The sequence below is a fragment of the Erpetoichthys calabaricus genome, chromosome 4 (assembly GCF_900747795.2).
Source record: "Erpetoichthys calabaricus chromosome 4, fErpCal1.3, whole genome shotgun sequence".
In the NCBI taxonomy this organism is placed as follows: Eukaryota; Metazoa; Chordata; class Cladistia; order Polypteriformes; family Polypteridae; genus Erpetoichthys; species Erpetoichthys calabaricus.
This window is the reverse complement of record NC_041397.2, coordinates 1185128-1205283: the sequence shown is the minus strand read 5'-3', so window position 1 is coordinate 1205283 and position 20156 is coordinate 1185128. Positions and strand designations below refer to the sequence as shown.

Below are 20156 nucleotides of genomic sequence, written 5' to 3'. Positions count from 1 at the left end.
ACGAGAATGGGCCATTCAGCCCAACAAGGCTTGTCATTCCGGTCTGCCTAATTCCTCCAAACATCAACATCAAGCTGAGTTTTGAATGTCCCCAGAGTCCTGCGGCCCACCACATCCATATCTCAATAGCTCTCTTTGTAAAGAAAAACTAGAAATCAAGACATGCAAGAAAGCTTCTGCTTGGACTGTGTAAATGTGACCCTGAGGCGCCAGGCAGAGTAGAAGGTAATGCAAAGTGTGCCAACTCCTGCAGTTTGTTCAATGTCAGAATCGCTACAAGCACTAACCATGGCAGGACCCCCAACAGGCCTAAAGATGACTGTCACAATAGGAGCCTTATGAGGGAAAAGCTGAAGAGGGCAGCTTGATGCTTAGTCTTGGGATGGTGTGTGTCCATGGTGAGACCCTCCTCCAGGTTCTCTGGTGCCCCCCTTACATCCCAAAGATTAGCAGTTTTGGGCTGTGGGCGAGTGAGTCCTGTGATGGACTGGCTGCTTGTCCAGGGCTCCTTCATAGTTTGCACCCAGTTCTGTTGGAATAGACTGCAGCTCCCAGCAACTCCAAAACTGGGCATTAAATGAGTGCATGAATGTCATTTTGTGGTACAATGTCACCTGTGTCATCTGGTTAGCAGGCACTTAAAACACTGGCTAAGCCCCCCTTTTACTTGAGGTCATTTTAAAAGTCATTCCTAGTGGAATTGCTGTTTTCCTGTTGCATTGAGCCTCTTCATGCCCAGTGTACATTCAAGTGGCACCTGCACGCCAAGGTGACCAGAAGGAGGGTGCCAGTTAGAATATATTTAATTTTTGAGCTGCTCCTGGCAGTGTCCAAAGTCTGGGCTGAGTTAAACATTTGACCACACCCACATCCCCAAAATGTCCTGCCCACATATTTGAGCAGGAACTTCAACTCCGAGATCACACTAAGCGGCACTGGCAGAAACTGCAGTTCTAGGCTGTGAAGTTGGTAGACCTGAGAATAACGTGCGTGTGGTCCTGATGCTTGCTGAGTCAGTTGTCTTTTTCAAACAAGAAAACCCTTTCAGTTTACCTGTAGCACATCTTTAACACAGCCTACTGTGGAACGTGTGTGGCATCTCGCTTTTCACCTGCTGCCTGGGATGAACAGATCTGTATAGTCTATGAACAAATAAATCGGTGAAAGTTCACGTTAAATAACATTCACTTTCGGTGTTTGTGCTTTGAATGTAAATGTCAAAAAATAACCCAAACATGTTTACTGCAATAAATCAAATAATATAATTTCTTCGTAACATAAGGATAATAAAGGATGAATATACACAAGTATACAGACAAGACCAATAACAGACTACACAAGACATAAATGTATGCTAGCATAGTCTGACTGTTGTCTCACCTCTGGAGAAAGGCACATAACTTATGAATTCTGATTGTGTCATTCTCAGCTCAAGAATTACCAGGAAACATCCTTTAAAATGTTCTGATCTGAATTCTGGTGTTTCAGCCATTTAGGTGGATTACGTTCTTACAGTTGTGCTTGAAAGTTTGTGAACCCTTTAGAATTTTCTATATTTCTGCATAAATACGACCTAAACATCATCAGATTTTCAGTCAAGTCCTAAAAGTAGATAAAGAGAAACCAGTTAAACAAACGAGACAAAAATATTATACTTGGTCATTTATTTATTAAGGAAAATGATCGAATATTACATATTTGTGAGTGGCAAAAGTATGTGAACCTTTGCTTTTAGTATCTGGTGTGACCCCCCTTTGCAGCAATAACTGCAACTAAACGTTTCTGGTAACTGTTGATCAGTCCTGAATTTTCTCCCATTCCTCCGTACAGAACAGCTTCAACTCTGGGATGTTGGTGGGTTTCCTCACATTAACTGCTCACTTCAGGTCTTTCCACAACATTTCGATTGGATTAAGGTCAGGACTTTGACTTGGCCATTCCAAAACATTAACTTTATTCTTCTTTAACCATTCTTTGGTAGAACGACTTGTGTGCTTAGGGTCGTTGTCTTGCTGCGTGACCCACCTTCTCTTGAGATTCAGTTCATGGACAGATGTCTAGACATTTTCCTTTAGAATTCTCTGATATAATTCAGAATTCATTGTTCCATCAATGAAGACAAGCTGTCCTGGCCCAGATGCAGCAAAACAGGCCACCACGTTTCACAGATGGGATAAGGTTCTCATGCTGGAATGCAGTGTTTTCCTTTCTCCAAACATAACGCTTTTCATTTCAACCAAAAAGTTCTATTTTGGTCTCATCCGTCCACAAAACCTTCTTCCAATAGCCTACTGGTTTGTCCACATGATCTTTAGCAAACTGCAGATGAGCAGCAATGTTTTTTTTGGAGAGCGGTGGCTTTCTCCTTGCAACCCTGCCATGCACACCATTGTTGTTCAGTGTTCTCCTGATGGTGGACTCATGAACATGAACATTAGCCAATGTGAGAGAGGCCTTCAGTTGCTTAGAAGTTACTCTGGGGTCCTTTGTGACCTTGCCGACTATTACACGCCTTGCTCTTGGAGTGATCTTTGTTGGTCAACCACTCCTGGGGAGGGTAACAATGGTCTTGAATTTCCTCCATTTGTACACAATCTGTCTGACTGTGGATTGGTGGAGTCCAAACTCTTTAGAGATGGTTTTGTAACCTTTTCCAGCCTGATGAGCATCAACAACTCTTTTTGTGAGGTCCTCAGAAATCTCCTTTGTTCGTGCCATGATACACTTCCACAAACGTGTTGTGAAGAGCAGACTTTGATAGATCCCTGTTCTTTAAATAACACAGGGTGCCCACTCACACCTGATTGTCATCCCATTGACTGAAAACACCGGACTCGACTTTCACCTTCAAACTAACTGCTAATCCTAGAGGGTCACATACTTTTGCCACTCACAAATATGGAATATTCGATTATTTTCCTCAATAAATAAATGACCAAGTATAATATTTTTTGTCTCATTTGTTTAACTGGTTTCTCTTTATCTACGTTTAGGACTTGAGTGAAACTCTGATGATGTTTTAGGTCATATCTATGTAGAAATATAGAAAATTCTAAAGGGTTCACAAACTTTCAAGCACAACTGTAGCTTGTTTTCAAAGTTTCTAGCTCCTGCATTGTGATGGCAGCTTTGAGTTCTTCACAGCTAGTCTACACGGATTGACTCCCGACATACAGGTCCTCAGAGTGTGTGTGTGTGTGTGAGATGCTGCTCTGAACCTTCCTACAGAATTTAAGATGAGAAACTCATAACCGCTACAAACTCCCCCTCCACACGGGTCATTGCTTCACCGTTCCACTAGAGTACACTACATTAGCTGGCTTCATCCCAACTACTACGTTACAATCAACGTCGCCATACTTGCACTTTGGTTCCTATTGAGTCCAACTGCAGGTGATGCTTTGTCCCAATCCTTCTGGGTCATCTGACTCTGGATATTCAGCAGGTCTTTCTTTCTTTCTTTTTCTTTCTTTCTTTCTTTCTTTCTTTCTTTCTTTCGATGCTCTTTTCCTTCTTTGCTTTGGTCAGATCTTGTGTTTTTCCATGGTATTACAGTTGGTCATCAATGCTTCACAGAGGTCCTCTTTAGCTAGTATAAAATTGTCTGCTTTGGGGATTAGTTGGCAGCTATCTTTAGCAAGACAAATGCATTGCTTTACATTAGGTTCTCCTGCTTGGTCACCTTGCTTTACTGGACTTGTGGCACCCTCATCCAACTCCAATACAGATGGTCTTCCTTTGTTGGCAGCCCTTTGTTACAGCCACACGCTGGGCAATAAGTGTCCTGCTATGGAGCAGAAGCTACAGCCAGGCCGGGAGCACAGATCTAGCGCTTGCCATGACGTTTTGCCACTAGTTTCTTGGGTGCACGTACTGTAAGCTCAACCTTTTGGTTGACAGCTGGTGCAGAGTTTTGCCCATCAAGGTTGACTATCGTTGTGTTACTGCCTTTTGTTCTGTGACTAAATGTTGAATAACAGGCCTGTGATGGGTCACTCTTATCAGACAAAACCCCGAAAGTGCAATCCAAAGTGGGGTCCTGTGAGAGAGCTGACACTAATGCTTTGGTTAACAAGGTCTGGCAGCCACCTTGTGTGCCAAAGCAAAGTGGGCAATGCCCACATGTCAATGTGTTTATCCATACTGTTCATTTGAGTGCCACTTCATTAAAGTTTTTTCCATTGTTCTGTGATGCATCTTTAGATCTTAGTGTTAGTAAAGCCTGATTAAAAAAATGAATAAAATGTCAGTTGTTTAGTAGTTGCGTGAAATGAAGTGTTAAGGTAAAGATTAATTTATGCAAGGGGTACATAGACTCTGTCATCAAACATTGCGTGTTATTTTTTTCTAACTATTAAAACAAAGTCTTTGTCCCTGTGACAGCATACATTATGGTAACTGCATGCAAGTCCTCAGTTTGTATTCGAGTCACTGAACACACAGTGAAAATCTAAAGTTCATGTCGCCACACGTGAGTGGCCTTAGTTGACCAGTCCGCTGTACACCTGTGTAGTGTCGCAGTAAAAACAAAGAAATAAATAAATAAAATAAAATGTACTGGCTGAATGTGCCACTCTGCCCACAGACGCTCCTGCTTCTTGTCCTTTTGCTGATTTTCGTCCTCTGTGTCCACTGTTTATTTTTTATTTTCTGTACTTTCTGTAATTCTACCCCAGGCCTTCATTTCGCCCTTACCTTTTGCCCTTTTCAATTGCATATTGGTTTCTCAGGCTAGTTTATCATTTATAATTTATTGTTAGTTTTGAAGTTTTTTCTAATATTTTGGAATACTTTTTGTTTTTTTGGTTTGTTTTTGGACTTTTCCTTGATTGACTGTAATGTATTTAAAAGCTTTGTTTGTTGGGACACACTGGTTTGACGTTTCCCTTTTCTGATTGTCTGAGTGTGTGAGAAGTTAAGTACCAGTAGCCAGTGACACACAGTTTTCTTTTTTAACATATGTGGAGATATCAAGATCTGATTGTCATTTCAACAGTTTCTATGGATAATAATGTGTGATATAACACACATTATGCCACATTTACATTTTGTAATCCATTGCATAATTTGAATGCAAATTTTCATTTGGGAAAAGTAAGTGCACCCCCACATTTATCACCACCACAAATCTGTGCAGATGATCAGAACTTCATCAGAGGGTCTCGTCCAGCCCGTCATTGTCAGCAGCTTTTTTATCAGATTTGCTAGGCCGTAATAAATTTAAACACCTGAAACACATGAGCCGTGTCTGCTCTACCGACTGAGCGCCGACTTTCCAGCACATCCCTTTTGTGATGGCCAATATTGTGGTGCCTGACGTTACTGCCACAGTATGAACAGTTGAACTTCTGCAGTGAGTTCAGCTAAAGTCTCAGCCTTTCCAGTTTTTCTTTTTCCATTCTGTTTTAGTTCATAAAACACAAGACAGCAGACAGATGAGCTGTTCTTCTGATTATGAGGTCCAAAACATGAGCGTTCCTAGTTCCTCATCGGTACATTTTATGCATTGTACTTCCAGATTAGCATGCATTGGTTGTCTTCTCTCTTGCTCACACCGCCCACCCCTCCAACTAAGGACAAGATCAAGAGCACTTTGGTGGCACAACGGTATCAACTGTTGACTGATAATCAAAACTTCATGGGTTTGAGAGTCCGTTTTGAGAAGTGAGCTGCTCTTATTCTTAAGGGCGGAGTGGTGGCTCTGAGGCTAAGGATCTGTGCTGGTATCCTGAATGTTGCTGGTTCGAATCCCCGTCACTGCCAAAAGAGATCCTACTCTGCTGGGCCCTTGAGCAAGACCCTTAACCTGTAATTGCTCCAGGGACGCTGTACAATGGCTGACCCTGCGCTCTTACCCCAAGGGGTATGTGAAAACTAACAAATTCCTAATACAAGAAATTGTATAAGGCGAAATAAAGAACAAAAACAAAAAAAAAAAAAAGCTGCTTCATTTTATCAGAGCGAGCCGCAGACTAGTTGGAGTGAGTCACAGGAGACGTCATGTTAGATGAGCAGCTTGACAGGAGCAAACCACCAACTGCCTCCGACACACAAAGATTCTGGGAATGAAGGCTAGGACTGAAAATCGCTGGAAATGTCGTGAAATGTGAGACAAACTTCACGCCGACGTTTAGACTTATCACCAAGGTGCGATCGAAAGAGCTCTTTGAGGCCTTCAGAAAGAAGATCTGCAAACAATTAAAAATCAACCATTCTACTGTCTGGATGATCATAATAATTCTTTACATTTATATAACACTTTTCTCACTACTGAAAGCGCTCTCTACACAGGGAGGACCTGGGAAGCAAACCCACAATCTCCTTACTACAAAGCAGCAGCACCAGCACTGTGCCACCTGTGACGATCATCTGTAAGTAAAGAGGACTTGAAACAACTGGCTGCCCCAGCAAAGATTATAATAAGAAGATCATGAAAAGATAATGAAAGAAATCTCTAAGAATACCTGAATTTCATCATGGGACCTCCATGACACTGTTGATGCCAAAGTGTGTGAGTCTACCATTAGAAAGAAGCTCATAAATAAAAAATAATAAAAGAAGCATAAATGTGCCAGGAGGTGAGAACATCAGGGCACCTAGAAGACCAGGACATTTGGAAGAATGTGCTCTGAACAGACAAGGCAAAGATAAAGTTTTTTGGCCAACTATCACTGTTCTACAAAAAAATATTTTTTGTTTGCTTCTGGGAATTTCAGCGCAGCTCTTTATTAAGTTTTTTACACTCCTTTCATGTATGAAATCGGAATTAAGCTAGCAGGTCAGGTTTTTGAGATACACATCATTGACGTTTTGACACTTTTGAATATCAATATATCAGCACGATATCTGGAGTTTGGACTCTGTCCCACCAATATTGTTTTGATGTGTTTATTCCGAAAACAAACCAGAAGACGATACCAGAGACACATTTAAGTATATTTATGTCAATTTACCTCAATATAAAAGTGAGGTCAGCCTGTCCAAAAATGCTGGAGGCCCTCGCTTTTGCTCTTGTACTGCTAATCCGTCTCTCTTTGCAAGAGCCAACAGTAGTCACCCATCATTCTCGGAGTGAATTTTCCCCGATATCGGTTTTCCATCACCTTGATGAAATCTTTCCCTATACTCATCGCTGACATCGCCCAGATTTGGTGGAAAAAAGTCGAGATGAGAATGTAAAGAATCCGTCTTCAGTGACATTCGGCTCCCGTAAGCTGATATACTTTCAGCAGGTTCTCCACAAGCTCAGTTTTTGTTATTCTCTGCTCTGTGACTGTCAGGAAAATTCTGGACAACCTGAGGGTGCTGATTCAGTGGGCTTCAGTTTCAAGCATCAGTTCACAGATTTCAGGGCCAACAAAAACACCTTCCTTTATTTTGGCTTCACTTTTCTCGAGACCAAACTTATTTCTTAAATTCTGAAAAGCATCGCCGTTTCTGTCCATCGCCTTCACAAAATTTTCAAAGTAACGGTGAATCTAACAAACTAGATGTCCTGAAATGCAATGTTATGTTTAACAGTAAAACCTCGACCTACTGCACCGCCATCATGTCTGAGTGGTGTCATTATGCTTTAGAGTCATAGAGGACCTGCTAATCAGTAACAAAGATTTTTTCTGCGAATTAAAAATTAATAATGACAAGTTAAACAACTCACAGCTGTTAGTAATGTGTGGTGAATTCTTTTATTTCAGTGGCATCCCTAGTGGAATTACCAGTAATTATCAAAATGGTTATCCGCCTTTACTGTCCAGTCACCCTAGCTGTCCAAGACCTGGAACATCATAACTAAAAAACGGGATGTGCTGCTGGACAAAAACGGTCAGCAAGTGAGACCTGTTAAAGTAAAGGTGAAGGACTCCCAGTAGCAAAATGCTTGTGGACCAGTGTGTTTGGCAATTGACCATTTGATGGCAGCTGTAAAACACGTTGGTGGAAATGTTCTGTTGGTACACCAGCGTAGAGTTCTTCATTTTACCAGAGGGTGTCTCAGGATAATGTGAGGCCATCTGTCAGAAGATTGACAACAACAACAACAACAACATTTATTTATATAGCACATTTTCATACAAAAAGTAGCTCAAAGTGCTTTACATAATGAAGAGAAGAAAAATAAAAGACAAAATAAGAAATTAAAATAAGACAACATTAGTTAACATAGAAAGGAGTAAGGTCCGATGGCCGGGGGGGACAGAAAAAACAAAAAAAAAAACTCCAGAAGGCTGGAGAAAAAAATAAAATCTGCAGGGGTTCCAGGCCACGAGACCGCCCAGTCCCCTCTGGGCATTCTACCTAACATAAATGAAATAGTCCTCTTTGTAGTTCGGGTTTTTCACGGAGTCACTTGATGCTGATGGTCATACAGACTTCTGGCTTTTAATCCATCCATCATTGTTGGAACATCATGGTGCTTTGGGTAGATGGTGATGGCGCACGCCACCACCAACAGGACACCGGAAAAGGAAACAGAAGAGAGAGTAGGGGTTAGTACAGATTAGGAATGAATAGTTATTATAATGAATTAGATATACAGAGTATCAGGATTAAATTACAGTGAAGTTATGAGAAGGCCATGTTACAGTAATGTGTTTTCAGTAGTTTTTTTGAAGTGCTCCACTGTATCAGCCTGGCGAATTACTACTGGCAGGCTATTCCAGATTTTAGGTGCATAACAGCAGAAGGTCACCCGCCTCACCACTTCTTTTAAGTTGTGCTCTTGGAATTCTAAGGAGACACTCAGTTGAGGATCTAAGGTTACGATTTGGAATATAAGGTGTCAGACATTCCGATATATAAGCCAGGGCGTGGCTCTGAGGCTAGGGATCTGCACTGGCAATCGGAAGGTTGCCGGTTCGAATCCCGTAAATGCCAAAAGGGACTCTGCTCTGTTGGGCCCTTAAGCAAGGCCCTTAACCTGCAATTGCTAAGCGCTTTGAGTAGTGAGAAAAGCGCTATATAAATGCAAAAAATTATTATTTATTATTATTATTTATAAACCATAAACAGAATTTTAAAGTCAATTCTGAATGACACAGGTAACCAGTGTAGTGACATCAAAACTTGAGAAATGTGTTCGGATTTTCTTTTCCTGGTAAGGATTCTAGCAGCTGCATTCTGCACTCGTTGCAAATGATTGATGTCTTTTTTGGGTAGTCCTGAGAGGAGTGCGTTACAGTAATCTAGCCGACTGAAAACAAACGCATGAACTAATTTCTCTGCATCTTTCGATGATATAAGAGGTCAAACTTTTTCTCTGTTTCTTAGGTGAAAAAATGCTGTCCTAGTGATCTGATTAATATGCGATTTAAAATTCAGATTACAATCAACGGTTACCCCTAAGCTTTTTACCTCCGATTTGACTTTTAATCCTAATGCATCAAGTTTATTTCTAATAGCCTCATTGTATCCATTATTGCCAATCACTAAGATTTCGTTTTTTTCTTTATTTAATTTGAGAAAGTTACTATTCATCCATTCTGAGATACAAGTTAGACATTGTGTTAGCGAATCAAGAGATTCGGGGTCATCAGGTGCTATTGATAAATACAGCTGTGTGTCATCAGCATAGCTGTGGTAGCTCACGTTGTGCCCTGAGATAATCTGACCTAATGGAAGCATGTAGATTGAGAAGAGCAGCGGACCCAGGGTAGAGCCTTGTGGAACACCATATAGAATATCATGTGTCTTTGAGTTATAATTACCACAACTAACAAAGAATTTTCTCCCTGCCAGGTAGGATTCAAACCAATTTAAGACACTGCCAGAGAGGCCCACCCATTGACTAAGGCAATTCTTAAGAATATTATGATCAATGGTGTCAAATGCAGCACTCAGATCTAAGAGGATGAGAACAGATAAATGGCCTCTGTCTGCATTTACCCGCAAGTCATTTACTACTTTAACGAGTGCAGTTTCTGTGCTGTGATTTGTTCTAAAACCTGACTGAAATTTATCAAGAATAGCAGGTTTATTAAGGTGCTCATTTAACTGCATAATGACTGCCTTCTCTAGAATTTTACTTAAGAAAGACAGGTTAGAGATGGGTCTATAATTTTCAAGAGCAGAGGGGTCGAGCTTATTTTTCTTAAGTAGGGGTTTAACTACAGCAGTCTTAAGACAGTCTGGGAAGACCCCCGTATCTAATGACGAATTTACTATGTCAAGAACATTATCAATAAGCACACCCGATACTTCTTTGAAAAAATGTGTTGGTATTGGGTCAAGGACGCAGGTGGAGGGTTTCATTTGAGAAATTATTTTATGTAAATCAGGTAAATCTATCCTAGTGAAAGACTTTAATTTGTTTATTATGGGGTACTGGGGTTTAGGAGGATCCTTAGTGTTGGGGAGATATACTATGTTATTTCTAATATCATTAATTTTTTGATTGAAAAATACAGCGATAGCCTCACAGGTTTTACTGGAAGTACTTAGGAGGCATTCCTTTGAGTTACCTGGTTTAACAGACGATCAATTGTCGAAAATAAGACTCTGGGATTACTAGCATTGTTATTTATAATCTTAGAGAAATAGCAGCGCCTCTCAAGACGGACTGTGTTATTCTAGTCTGTTATTTTAACTTTTAATATTTCATAGTGGATAGTTAGTTTAGTTTTCCTCCATTTACGCTCAGCTCTACGGCATGTTCTCTTTAAATCAGACACTCTTTGGGTCTTCCAAGGTATAACAATGCTAGAAGATTTTTTAACTGTCTTTACAGGTGCAACTAAGTCAACAGCAGCCCTCACTTTAGTATTAAATCTTTCCACCTTACTATTTACATTCTCCTCGCTATTATAGTTGGCACTATAAACGGACTGATTGCTTAGAATGTTTGTAAGTTTTAAAGCTGCTGATGAGTCAAAGAGGCGTTTTTTAACAATATGCTTCTCATGAGTGTTTTCTATCATTATTTCTATATTAAAGAGTAGAAGAAAATGGTCTGAGAGACCAATATCAATGACCTGCTTTATATCAACTTTAGTCCTTTAGTAATTACTAAGTCTAATGTATGACCTGCTTTATGTGTAGGCTGATTAACGAGCTGTCTCAAATCAAAAGAGTCCAGGAGGTTCATAAATTCTTTTACTTTTTGGTCACATTGATTATCTATATGAAAATTAAAGTCACCGACTATTAAGAGTGTGTCATAGTTCGTAATTAAAATTGACATTAAGTCAGAGAATTCCTCAAAGAAAGACGCGTTGAATTTTGGAGGTCTATACACGGATAATACTAGAACGTGAGAATCTCCCTGAATAATAATGGCGAGATACTCAAAGGACTTGAATTTACCAAAACTGACATCTTTACATTTTAACCTGCTTGAGTAAATGTTTGCTAGCCCTCCACCTCTCTTTCCTTGGCGATCAGCACGACTAAAACTGTAATCCGGAGGCGCAGATTCGATTAAAACAGCTGCGCCATCTGAGCTAAGCCACGTTTCACTTAGTGCAATAAAATCTATTTTTTTATCACTAATAAGATCGTTGATAAAAAACGTCTTGTTAGTTAAAGCTCTAATATTTAATAGAGCCATATTCAATGTTTCGGAGGAGCAGAGATGAATACTATGTGCGTTATTGATATATGGAACAGGAATTAAGTTATTTTTATTAGTGCTGCTCCGTGTGTATTTTTTGTTTAATCTATGATCTGTTTTTATAGTTTTAATACATTGTTCATCTAAAGTAGTAACTTTAATTAAATTATTGGTGGTTATGCCGTATTGCCTAGATTTTCTATGTGCATTAAGATTGGTTATTACAGTATTTATGTTGTGCACTTTTATGGAAGATTTTATTAAACAATTATCATGACCAAGCACAGGAGTGGCATTTCGGAAGGGGTTAAAAGCAGAGATAGATAGTCAAGATAAACGAATTACCTTAGATATGTTTTCGAAGAGGACCTGGGCGCCAAAGATGTTCGGATGCAGGCCATCTCGCTTGAAAAAACGCGGTCTTTCCCAAAAGAGGTCCCAGTTGTTGATGAACCCGATGTCTTGATTCTTGCAGAAGCCCTGCAGCCAGTTGTTTAAACCAAGTAGACGACTGTAGTACTCGTTTGATCGTCTGACGAGAGGCAGTGGACCCGAAATGAAGATCTTATGCCGATGGAGTCCTCTCCTTCGTGTCTTTAATTAATGCAGTGAAGTCTGCCTTGAGGATCTCCGACTGTCGGTGCCTTATGTCGTTTACGCCAGCATGTATAACAATGGCTCCAACTGCCCTGTTCTTGTAGATCGCCGGCGCACGTCTCATCACATCTCGGACACGAGCACCGGGAAAACAAGAAACAAAAGATTTTCTATTAGGGCGAGTGATATTGAGGTTCCTAACAATAGAATCACCTACCACAATTACATCACCAGGAGCTGAAGGCGAACTGGGGACGCTTAGAGGGTCAAACCGGTTCTGGGTTACGATGCTTGCCTGTGCCGATGGAGGTGTTCTGGCCTTGAACCCCCGCCTGCGTAGCTGAAATACACCGAGGTCATCATCGGTGTCGCTCCTACGAGGCGCGGGGGTGAAGGTGACTTGAGCGGCACAACGTGGGGTTGATGTTACGCTGATAACAGATGGCGAGGACGGTTTATCCAACAGCCGAGCCTTCAGATCTCTGAGGTATCTTCGTCTTGACAGAAGTTTCTGAATCTGTTCATCGAGTGCCTGGAGTTCCTCGACTACAATTTCAACGCAATTCACCTCACTATCGGCCATTGTCCGCTTCTGTTTCTGCTTCTGCTTCCGCTTCGTGCCCTAGGAAGAATGAGAGAGAGAGATAGTTTAGAGACAAGAGACGCTCACTATTCATTGACCCTAAACATACCAGTACAGCCACCAAGGAATGGCTGGAAAGAAAGAATTGGAGGGTTCTGGAATGGCCAAGTCAACACTCAGATCATCTGCATAGGGAAATATGAACTGGGCTGTACATGCAAGACACACCTCAAACACCACAGAGCTGCATGGAGGAGTGGGAAGACCTTTTTCCCAGTTGATATCTTAGAAATGCCGACTTGAGGGGGCAATGCCATCAGATTTTTTTCTAATTACATGACCTTTATCTAAAAATTCAGTTGTCAAATCTTGATTTGCCCTCATACAGTATGTTGAAAAAGAAAAACCGCTCACGGCTGTAGGCCTCAGGCCTCTCGTAGAGTATTCAGGTCTTTCTCACTTTGCTAGACCCAACTCCTAACGGGTGTGCTTTCCAGTTTTTCTTTTTTTTCCCAAATTGCTCTGGCGGATCTCCTGTCCAGGACGGGTCACAGGGGATCACTGCAGAGTGTTTTTGTAGCCATTTACAGCTACGATGTTTGCGTCACAGTCCTGGGGCCTCATGTATAAACGGTGTGTACGCAGAAATATTGCGTACGAACGTTTCCACGCTCAAATCGCGATGTATAAAACCTAAACTTGGCGTAAAGCCACGCACATTTCCACGGTACCTCATACCCTGGTGTACGCAATTTCTCCGCTCGGTTTTGCAGACTGGCGGCACCCAGCGTCAAAGCAGTGCTACTGTTCCTGTGTGGTCACCCTTTCTTTCTTAGACCCACATTCCTGGCGCGGCTTTATAAATACACTGAAATTAACTGCATATTGTTTATTAGTGTAATGCATCTGATTGTAATTAACCTGCAGCAATATAATGGGCCAGGGAATAGCCATAGTATTCCAAATACCAGAACTGCTTTAGCATTGTAACTCTCACTGCATCTTCTTCTTCTTTCAGCTGCTCCCGTTAAGGGTTGCCACTGCAGATCATCTTTTTCCATATTACTCTCACTGCACCACTCGGAGTATTTATATCACTGTATCTGAGTGTGAATCACAGCAGCAGATAATTATCAGTACACAGCATTAAGCAGATGCTGCCTCAGCCACGGCAAAACACTTTAGAGACTTCCCAGTACAGACTTTGCGGTTTAGAAAAAGTTTCATCCCAAGAACTCTAAACGCACTCAATCAGTCCATCAAGTGCTCCTTGTAGAACTGTTTGGACTTATAAGTACAATCACCTCACTGTAAACTTGCACTACAGTTATAATATTACACAACCTGCGCCACTTTATAAAGCGCGTATTTACATATGATGACGATATCATTTTTAAGATGAAATGCAGCAAAATATGTTGATTATATTATACAGATAAAACTTTAACTTCATTTAAATAATCTGTATTGTTAATAATTAAACACGTGAGGACACGGTGCCGCAGCACTAGCTAGTTCAGGGATTGTTCCTGCATTGCGTTGTATTCTTGCTGGTGCTGACGCGACACTGGAAGGATAGATGGATAGAATAATTAAACATGTACTACGAAGATATTGCAATGTTCTTTAAAAGTTCTGAAGAATCGGCGTTCTAAGCTTACAGATGGCTTCATGTCTATTACAGAGCTGATTGTGTGGCGATTGGAGAAAGAAAAGTAAGGACAGGAATTGGAGGTTAGTACGTTTGAAAGAGACAGGACTGCTGTGATAAATTATTTCATCAAAGGTCACGCATGGCACAGCAAGCCTCTTGCGTGAGATATGAACAAGCACTGCGCCACCGTGTTCCCATGTTTAATAACATGCTTTCATTCCTATCATCATGAAAAAGATATCACGTATACATCTCAGTATTTTAATTATTCAGAGAGCTGTAATATCACGAATGTAATGGATTCTGAGTCCTGTCGGAGAAAGAGAAAGCCCATTTAAGAAGCAGGTAGTGATTCACACACATAGAGCACATAGAAGATCAAATACAGAACAAAGCATTTAAAGTCCTACTTTAGTTACAATGGGATTTGAGAAACTAGTAAATTAAATGATTTTAAGATGAAGTTTATAATGTTCTACTTTAATGGCAAAATAAACTACGTGATTAAAGTGGAAATTTCGAGATTAAAGTTGACATTTCATGCTTTTTTCGCACTGTGTGCCTATTTTTTTGTCTGTACCCTAATAAGCTTTCATATGACACTCAGACGGTCGGCTACGACTCGCCTTTTCATGGCGACTTTGATATGTGATTTCTTTTTTATTTCGGGCACTGTGCGACTTTGTGAACTCGATCTTTCGACTTTCTCCGACACTCTGTCACTCGATCAACTTCCTTTTGTTGATTATACCACTGTTTAAACCAACAAATAGTACGTTTTTCCTTTGCCTCCACTTGGTATTCGCTGAAATTCTTATATTTTCCCCTGTGCTTTTCCCATTGTCTTTTCACAGAAGGCTATTTATATTGATTTGCATATTCAAAGAGGCGTAATTCTGGGAGGAGTTGGGGCGGGACAGAAGGCGCGTGCACGTGCGTTACTTTTCACGCTGATCGGGATTTATGTAGTGGAAGAACGTGGAAGTTTGCATACGTACAGATTCCAGCATCTGGATTTTTCTGTGCGTACGCACATTCCCGCTTTTGTGCTTACGCCATGTTATAGTGTGAGTTCTACGCACTGCGTTATACTTGAGGCCCTTGGTGTCCACATGGCACCAATCAGTGACCACTAAATGCTCATCTCTTGTGACTCTGCTCTGATTTGCAGCTCTGGCCGTGTGCTTTGGCGCCTTCGTCTTGACCAAAGGAACTCTACAGGCCTCACGAACGCTACATTATCAAATGCTGGACAGCATTCTGCATCTCCCTCTGCTTTTCTTTGAGACGACGCCCATCGGTCAGCTTGTCAGCAGATCCACTAAGGTCAGACGAACTCCACTTTAGCTGCCTAAAATGCTTGGGATGTTTGAGTTTATAGTGCCAAACCCTTTGGGTCCCTTGTAGGCCTCAGTAAATGGCTTTATGTTTGCTCCTGTAAGCTGAATTAAATAATGAATTTTAGAAATGAAATGACTGGGTACTGTGAGAAGGCGGTGACAGTGGAGAAAGAGTGGCGCAGGGCCACTCAGAGAGAAGAAAAACCACACTGGTGATGTGAGGCTGGTGATGTTTGGCGTCTTTGGGCAGGACTGATAAGCAGTTTCAGCCAAGGTTTCCTGCTCCTCCACTTTCTCTTTTATTACATCAGCTGTTTCAGTTTAAGTCGTATTTCGTGCCCCCCAGTGAGCTGGCGCTGGAGGGGCACTCTTAGTTTTCGTACACCATTGTCCATCTTCATTTGTCAATCCTCTTTCATCCCTGTTGTGAAAACCAAATGAACCAAACACTCAGCCTCAGTTCCTGCAGCAGCGCCGCATCTTGTGGAGTGCATTTTGTTAGACAAGGACCAATACATTCCTACAGATGGCGCACTGCTGCACATTCTTTTAGCTAAACATGTCACAAAAAGTGCTAATAAATCCCAAACATATTGATAACGGACTGTGACAACAATACAGTGCCTTGCTGTATCAGACGTCTCGTTCCCCACATCTACATGCACTGGCAATCGGAAGGTTTCCGGTTCGAATCCCATAAATGCCAATAGGGACTCTGCTCTGTTGGGCCCTTAACCTTCAATTGCTGAGCGGTTTGAGTAGTGAGAAAAGCGCTATATAAATGCAAAGAATTATTATTATTACATGCGATTGTGGGGAGCAGGACAGGCAGTACTCTGCCATCAGGTAGGGAGAGTCAGTGGAGTCTAGGTGGCTTGGCAAGTGGCAAGAACAACTTCATCTTCCTAACAAGGAAAACCTGGACAGCCTTCCATCTTTATTAATGGTGAGGACTGGCATTACAATAGGACTTGAGACAATGTTGTTCCTTTAAAACCAGTAGCGAGGAAGCTGCCTAAGAACCCTTGGCCTTTAAGGGCTACCTAGGGTCCAGAGGTGCCAGGGCACCAGGGACTGTTAGCGGGGTTCAAGCCTTGTCACCCTGTAGCCAGAGGAGGCTGTTTCTACTCAGGGCTTGGCCCAGAAGTGATTAATGTCCTGGCCAAAGGCCCATTGAGTCACATTTCATTGAGATAGACAGTTAGGGTGAAGGCTCATCTGACAGCGACATGAAAGGAAGAGGTGGACAGCAGCCCAGGGCGGCCAGGGCATTTGAAGTGGTATGTGGGAGGTGGACAAGTGGATGAGCCTGACCAGTGATAGGCCTAGCAAGGCTTGAGGGTACATTAGTTGGCATTATTGATTGATTGATTGATTTATTGAGTGAGTAGTTTTAAGACACTGACTTTGATCGATGCTTGAACTACTGGAGAAGGACAGTGTCCTTCCACAAGTGGAACACAGAAGATATCAGACAGGGCTCAGTCTACTAGTGTGGCCATCGGTATATGAGATGCCCACACTTAATGATTTTTTAATAATTTAAAGTACAAAAGCACCTTGGCATATTTTTGCTAGAATTATAATAATTATATATATATTATATAATAATTATAGAATTATAAGAAATGGATCAGCGTTAACTAAATCCTAAAAAGGATCAAAAAGATGGCCTTCAGTTTATCTGTGTCTCTGGTGGCATTTCACTTTTTCTGTATCTGACTTTCTGAGTGTTGTGACAAACGACTAATGATGAGGTTTGCTCAACACAGGACATCTACGTCATCGACGAGCGTTTCCACTACTACCTACGCACCTGGTTCAGCTGCCTGCTGGATGTGATAGGAACCGTTGTGGTCATTATCGTGGCCACTCCCTTGTTTGCCGTGGCTATCGTCCCCCTTGGCATTCTGTATTTCAGTATTCAGGTAAGTGTCATTGGCACCTTGGGCGACTGGCAGGGTAGGGTGACATGAGCCAGTGATGCAGTGATTCTGATGTTAGGAATCTGAGTGTGTTAGGGTTGTGTGGCTGGATGCCATCACTGAAAAATGAGCAATTGCAGATAAATCAAAATGACTATAAATTACAATGTGAGGAAATCAAACGGGTGGCACGGTGGCGCAGTGGGTAGCGCTGCTGGCTCGCAGTTAGGAGACCCGTCTGGTTTTCTTTCCTGAGTCCTCCCTGCGTGGAGTTTGCATGTTCTCCCCGTGTCTGAGTGGGTTTCCTCCCACAGTCCAAAGACATGCAGGTTAGGTGCATTGGCCATCTTAAATATGTGTGCTTGGTGGGTGTATGTGTGCCCTGCAGTGGGCTGGCACCCTGCCCGGAGTTTGTTTCCTGCCTTGTGCCCTGTGTTGGCTGGGATTGGCTCCAGCAGACCCCCGTGACCCTGTAGTTAGGGTATAGCGGGTTGGATAATGGATGGATGGATGGAAATCAAACAGCGTTGCAGTGTCGGCTGACTCCCTGACTCGGCTGCTCAGTTTGCATTGCTGTAATGAAATTATTTTTTGGATTCCACACAACTTAATAGTTTGAATATTTTAATGGGATTGCAATCGACTGTTCAGCTTGAGGTTGGTACCCTGGCACACTGGTTAGTTCTGCTGGGCTTCATCGATGTAATGAAACTGGCGTAAACAGCCTTAGATGTCTAGCCAAGACAACCTGGCGGCCATTGTCAGGGTTGCCTGTTTCTGTGCTCCACAGAGATACTACATTGCAAGCTCCCGGCAGATTCGGCGACTGGACGGGGCTTCTCGATCTCCTGTGATCTCTCACTTCAGTGAGACCCTTCTGGGTGTTTCTACAATACGAGCGTTCGGCTATCAAGACCGCTTCATCAGTCAGAACAAGGAGGTCATCTACGAGAACCTTGTCTGCTACTACAACAACGTGATTTCCAATCGGTAAGTGCTGTGTGTGCATGAAATGATCTGGGGGTGTTATCAGGGCGACATCCGATTACCTAAAAACAATTTGATGTGAAGATGACTCACTGGGAGGGCGCGCACACACACGTGTACCACACGTACAGACAGACAGCTGTGGGGGGCATGGCAGGGATCAACTGTGGGTGGGACGCCTCTCAGTCACTTAATGTGACTAATTAGGATAAGGACACACATGTCTGGGACATGGGGTGAGACTAAAGCCCCCAGAAAAGAAAAACCCACAGAGACCTACAGAAGGCGTGCCAGCTTCACACAGACACTGAGACCCAGAAGTGACCGTGCCTCTGAGCCCCCTGAGCCCTGCATATGTACAGTGCATCTGCAAAGTATTCCCAGTGCGTCATCACTTTTTCCACATTTTGTTATGTCACAGCCTTATTCCAAAATGGATTCAATTCATTTTTTTCCTCAAAATTCTACACACAACACCCCATAATGACAACGTGAAAAAAGTTTACTTGAGGTTTTTGCAAATTTATTAAAAATAAAAAAAACTGAGAAATCCCATGTACATAAGTATTCACAGCCTTTGCCATGAAGCTCGAAATTGAGCTCAGGTGCATCATGTGTCCCCTGATCATCCTTGAGATGTTTCTGCAGCTTCATTGGAGTCCACCTGTGGTAAATTCAGTTGACTGGACCTGATTTGGAAAGGCACACACCTGTCTATAGAAGGTCCCAACGTTGACAGTTCATGTCAGAGCACAAACCAAGCATGAAGTCAAAGGAATTGTCTGTAGACCTCCAAGACAGGATTGTCTCAAGGCACAAATCTGGGGAAGGTTACAGAAAAATTTCTGCTGCTTTGAAGGTTCCAATGACCACAGTGGCCTCCATCATCCGTAAGTGGAAGAAGTTCGAAACCACCAGGACTCTTCCTAGAGCAGGCCGGCCACCTAAACTGAGCGATCGGGTGAGAAGGGCCTTAGTCAGGGAGGTGACCAAGAACCCAATGGTCACTCTGTCAGAGCTCCAGAGGACCTCTGTGGAGAGAGGAGAACCTTCCAGAAGGACAACCATCTCTGCAGCAATCCACCAATCAGGCCTGTATGGTAGAGTGACCAGATGGAAGCCACTCCTTAGTAAAAGGCACATGGCACCCCATCTGGAGTTTGCCAAAAGGCACCTGAAGGACTCTTAGACCATGAAAAAGAAAATTCTCTGGTCTGATGAGACAAAGATTGAACTCTTTGGTGTGAATGCCAGGCGTCACGTTTGGAGGAAACCAGGCACCGCTCATCACCAGGCCAATACCATCCCTACAGTGAAGCATGGTGGTGGCAGCATCATGCTGTGGGGATGTTTTTCAGCGGCAGGGACTGGGAGACTAGTCAGGATAAAGGGAAAGATGACTGCAGCAAAGTACAGAGACATCCTGGATGAAAACCTGCTCCAGAGCGCTCTTGACCTCAGACTGGGGTGACGGTTCATCTTTCAGCAGTACAACGACCCTAAGCACACAGCCAAGATATCAAAGGAG

General features: G+C 42.3%; 1 protein-coding gene across 1 annotated transcript in view; it reads left to right on the top strand.

Moving 5' to 3' along the window:
• LOC114641454 (multidrug resistance-associated protein 1-like) overlaps positions 1–20156 on the top strand; it is a 164176-nt gene that overhangs the window by 112343 nt on the left and 31677 nt on the right. Inside the window, exons 20-22 of the mRNA XM_028790484.2 lie at positions 15548–15702; positions 17489–17644; positions 18432–18631. Coding sequence (XP_028646317.2) covers positions 15548–15702; positions 17489–17644; positions 18432–18631 — 511 coding nt within the window. The remainder of the gene's footprint in view (positions 1–15547; positions 15703–17488; positions 17645–18431; positions 18632–20156) is intronic.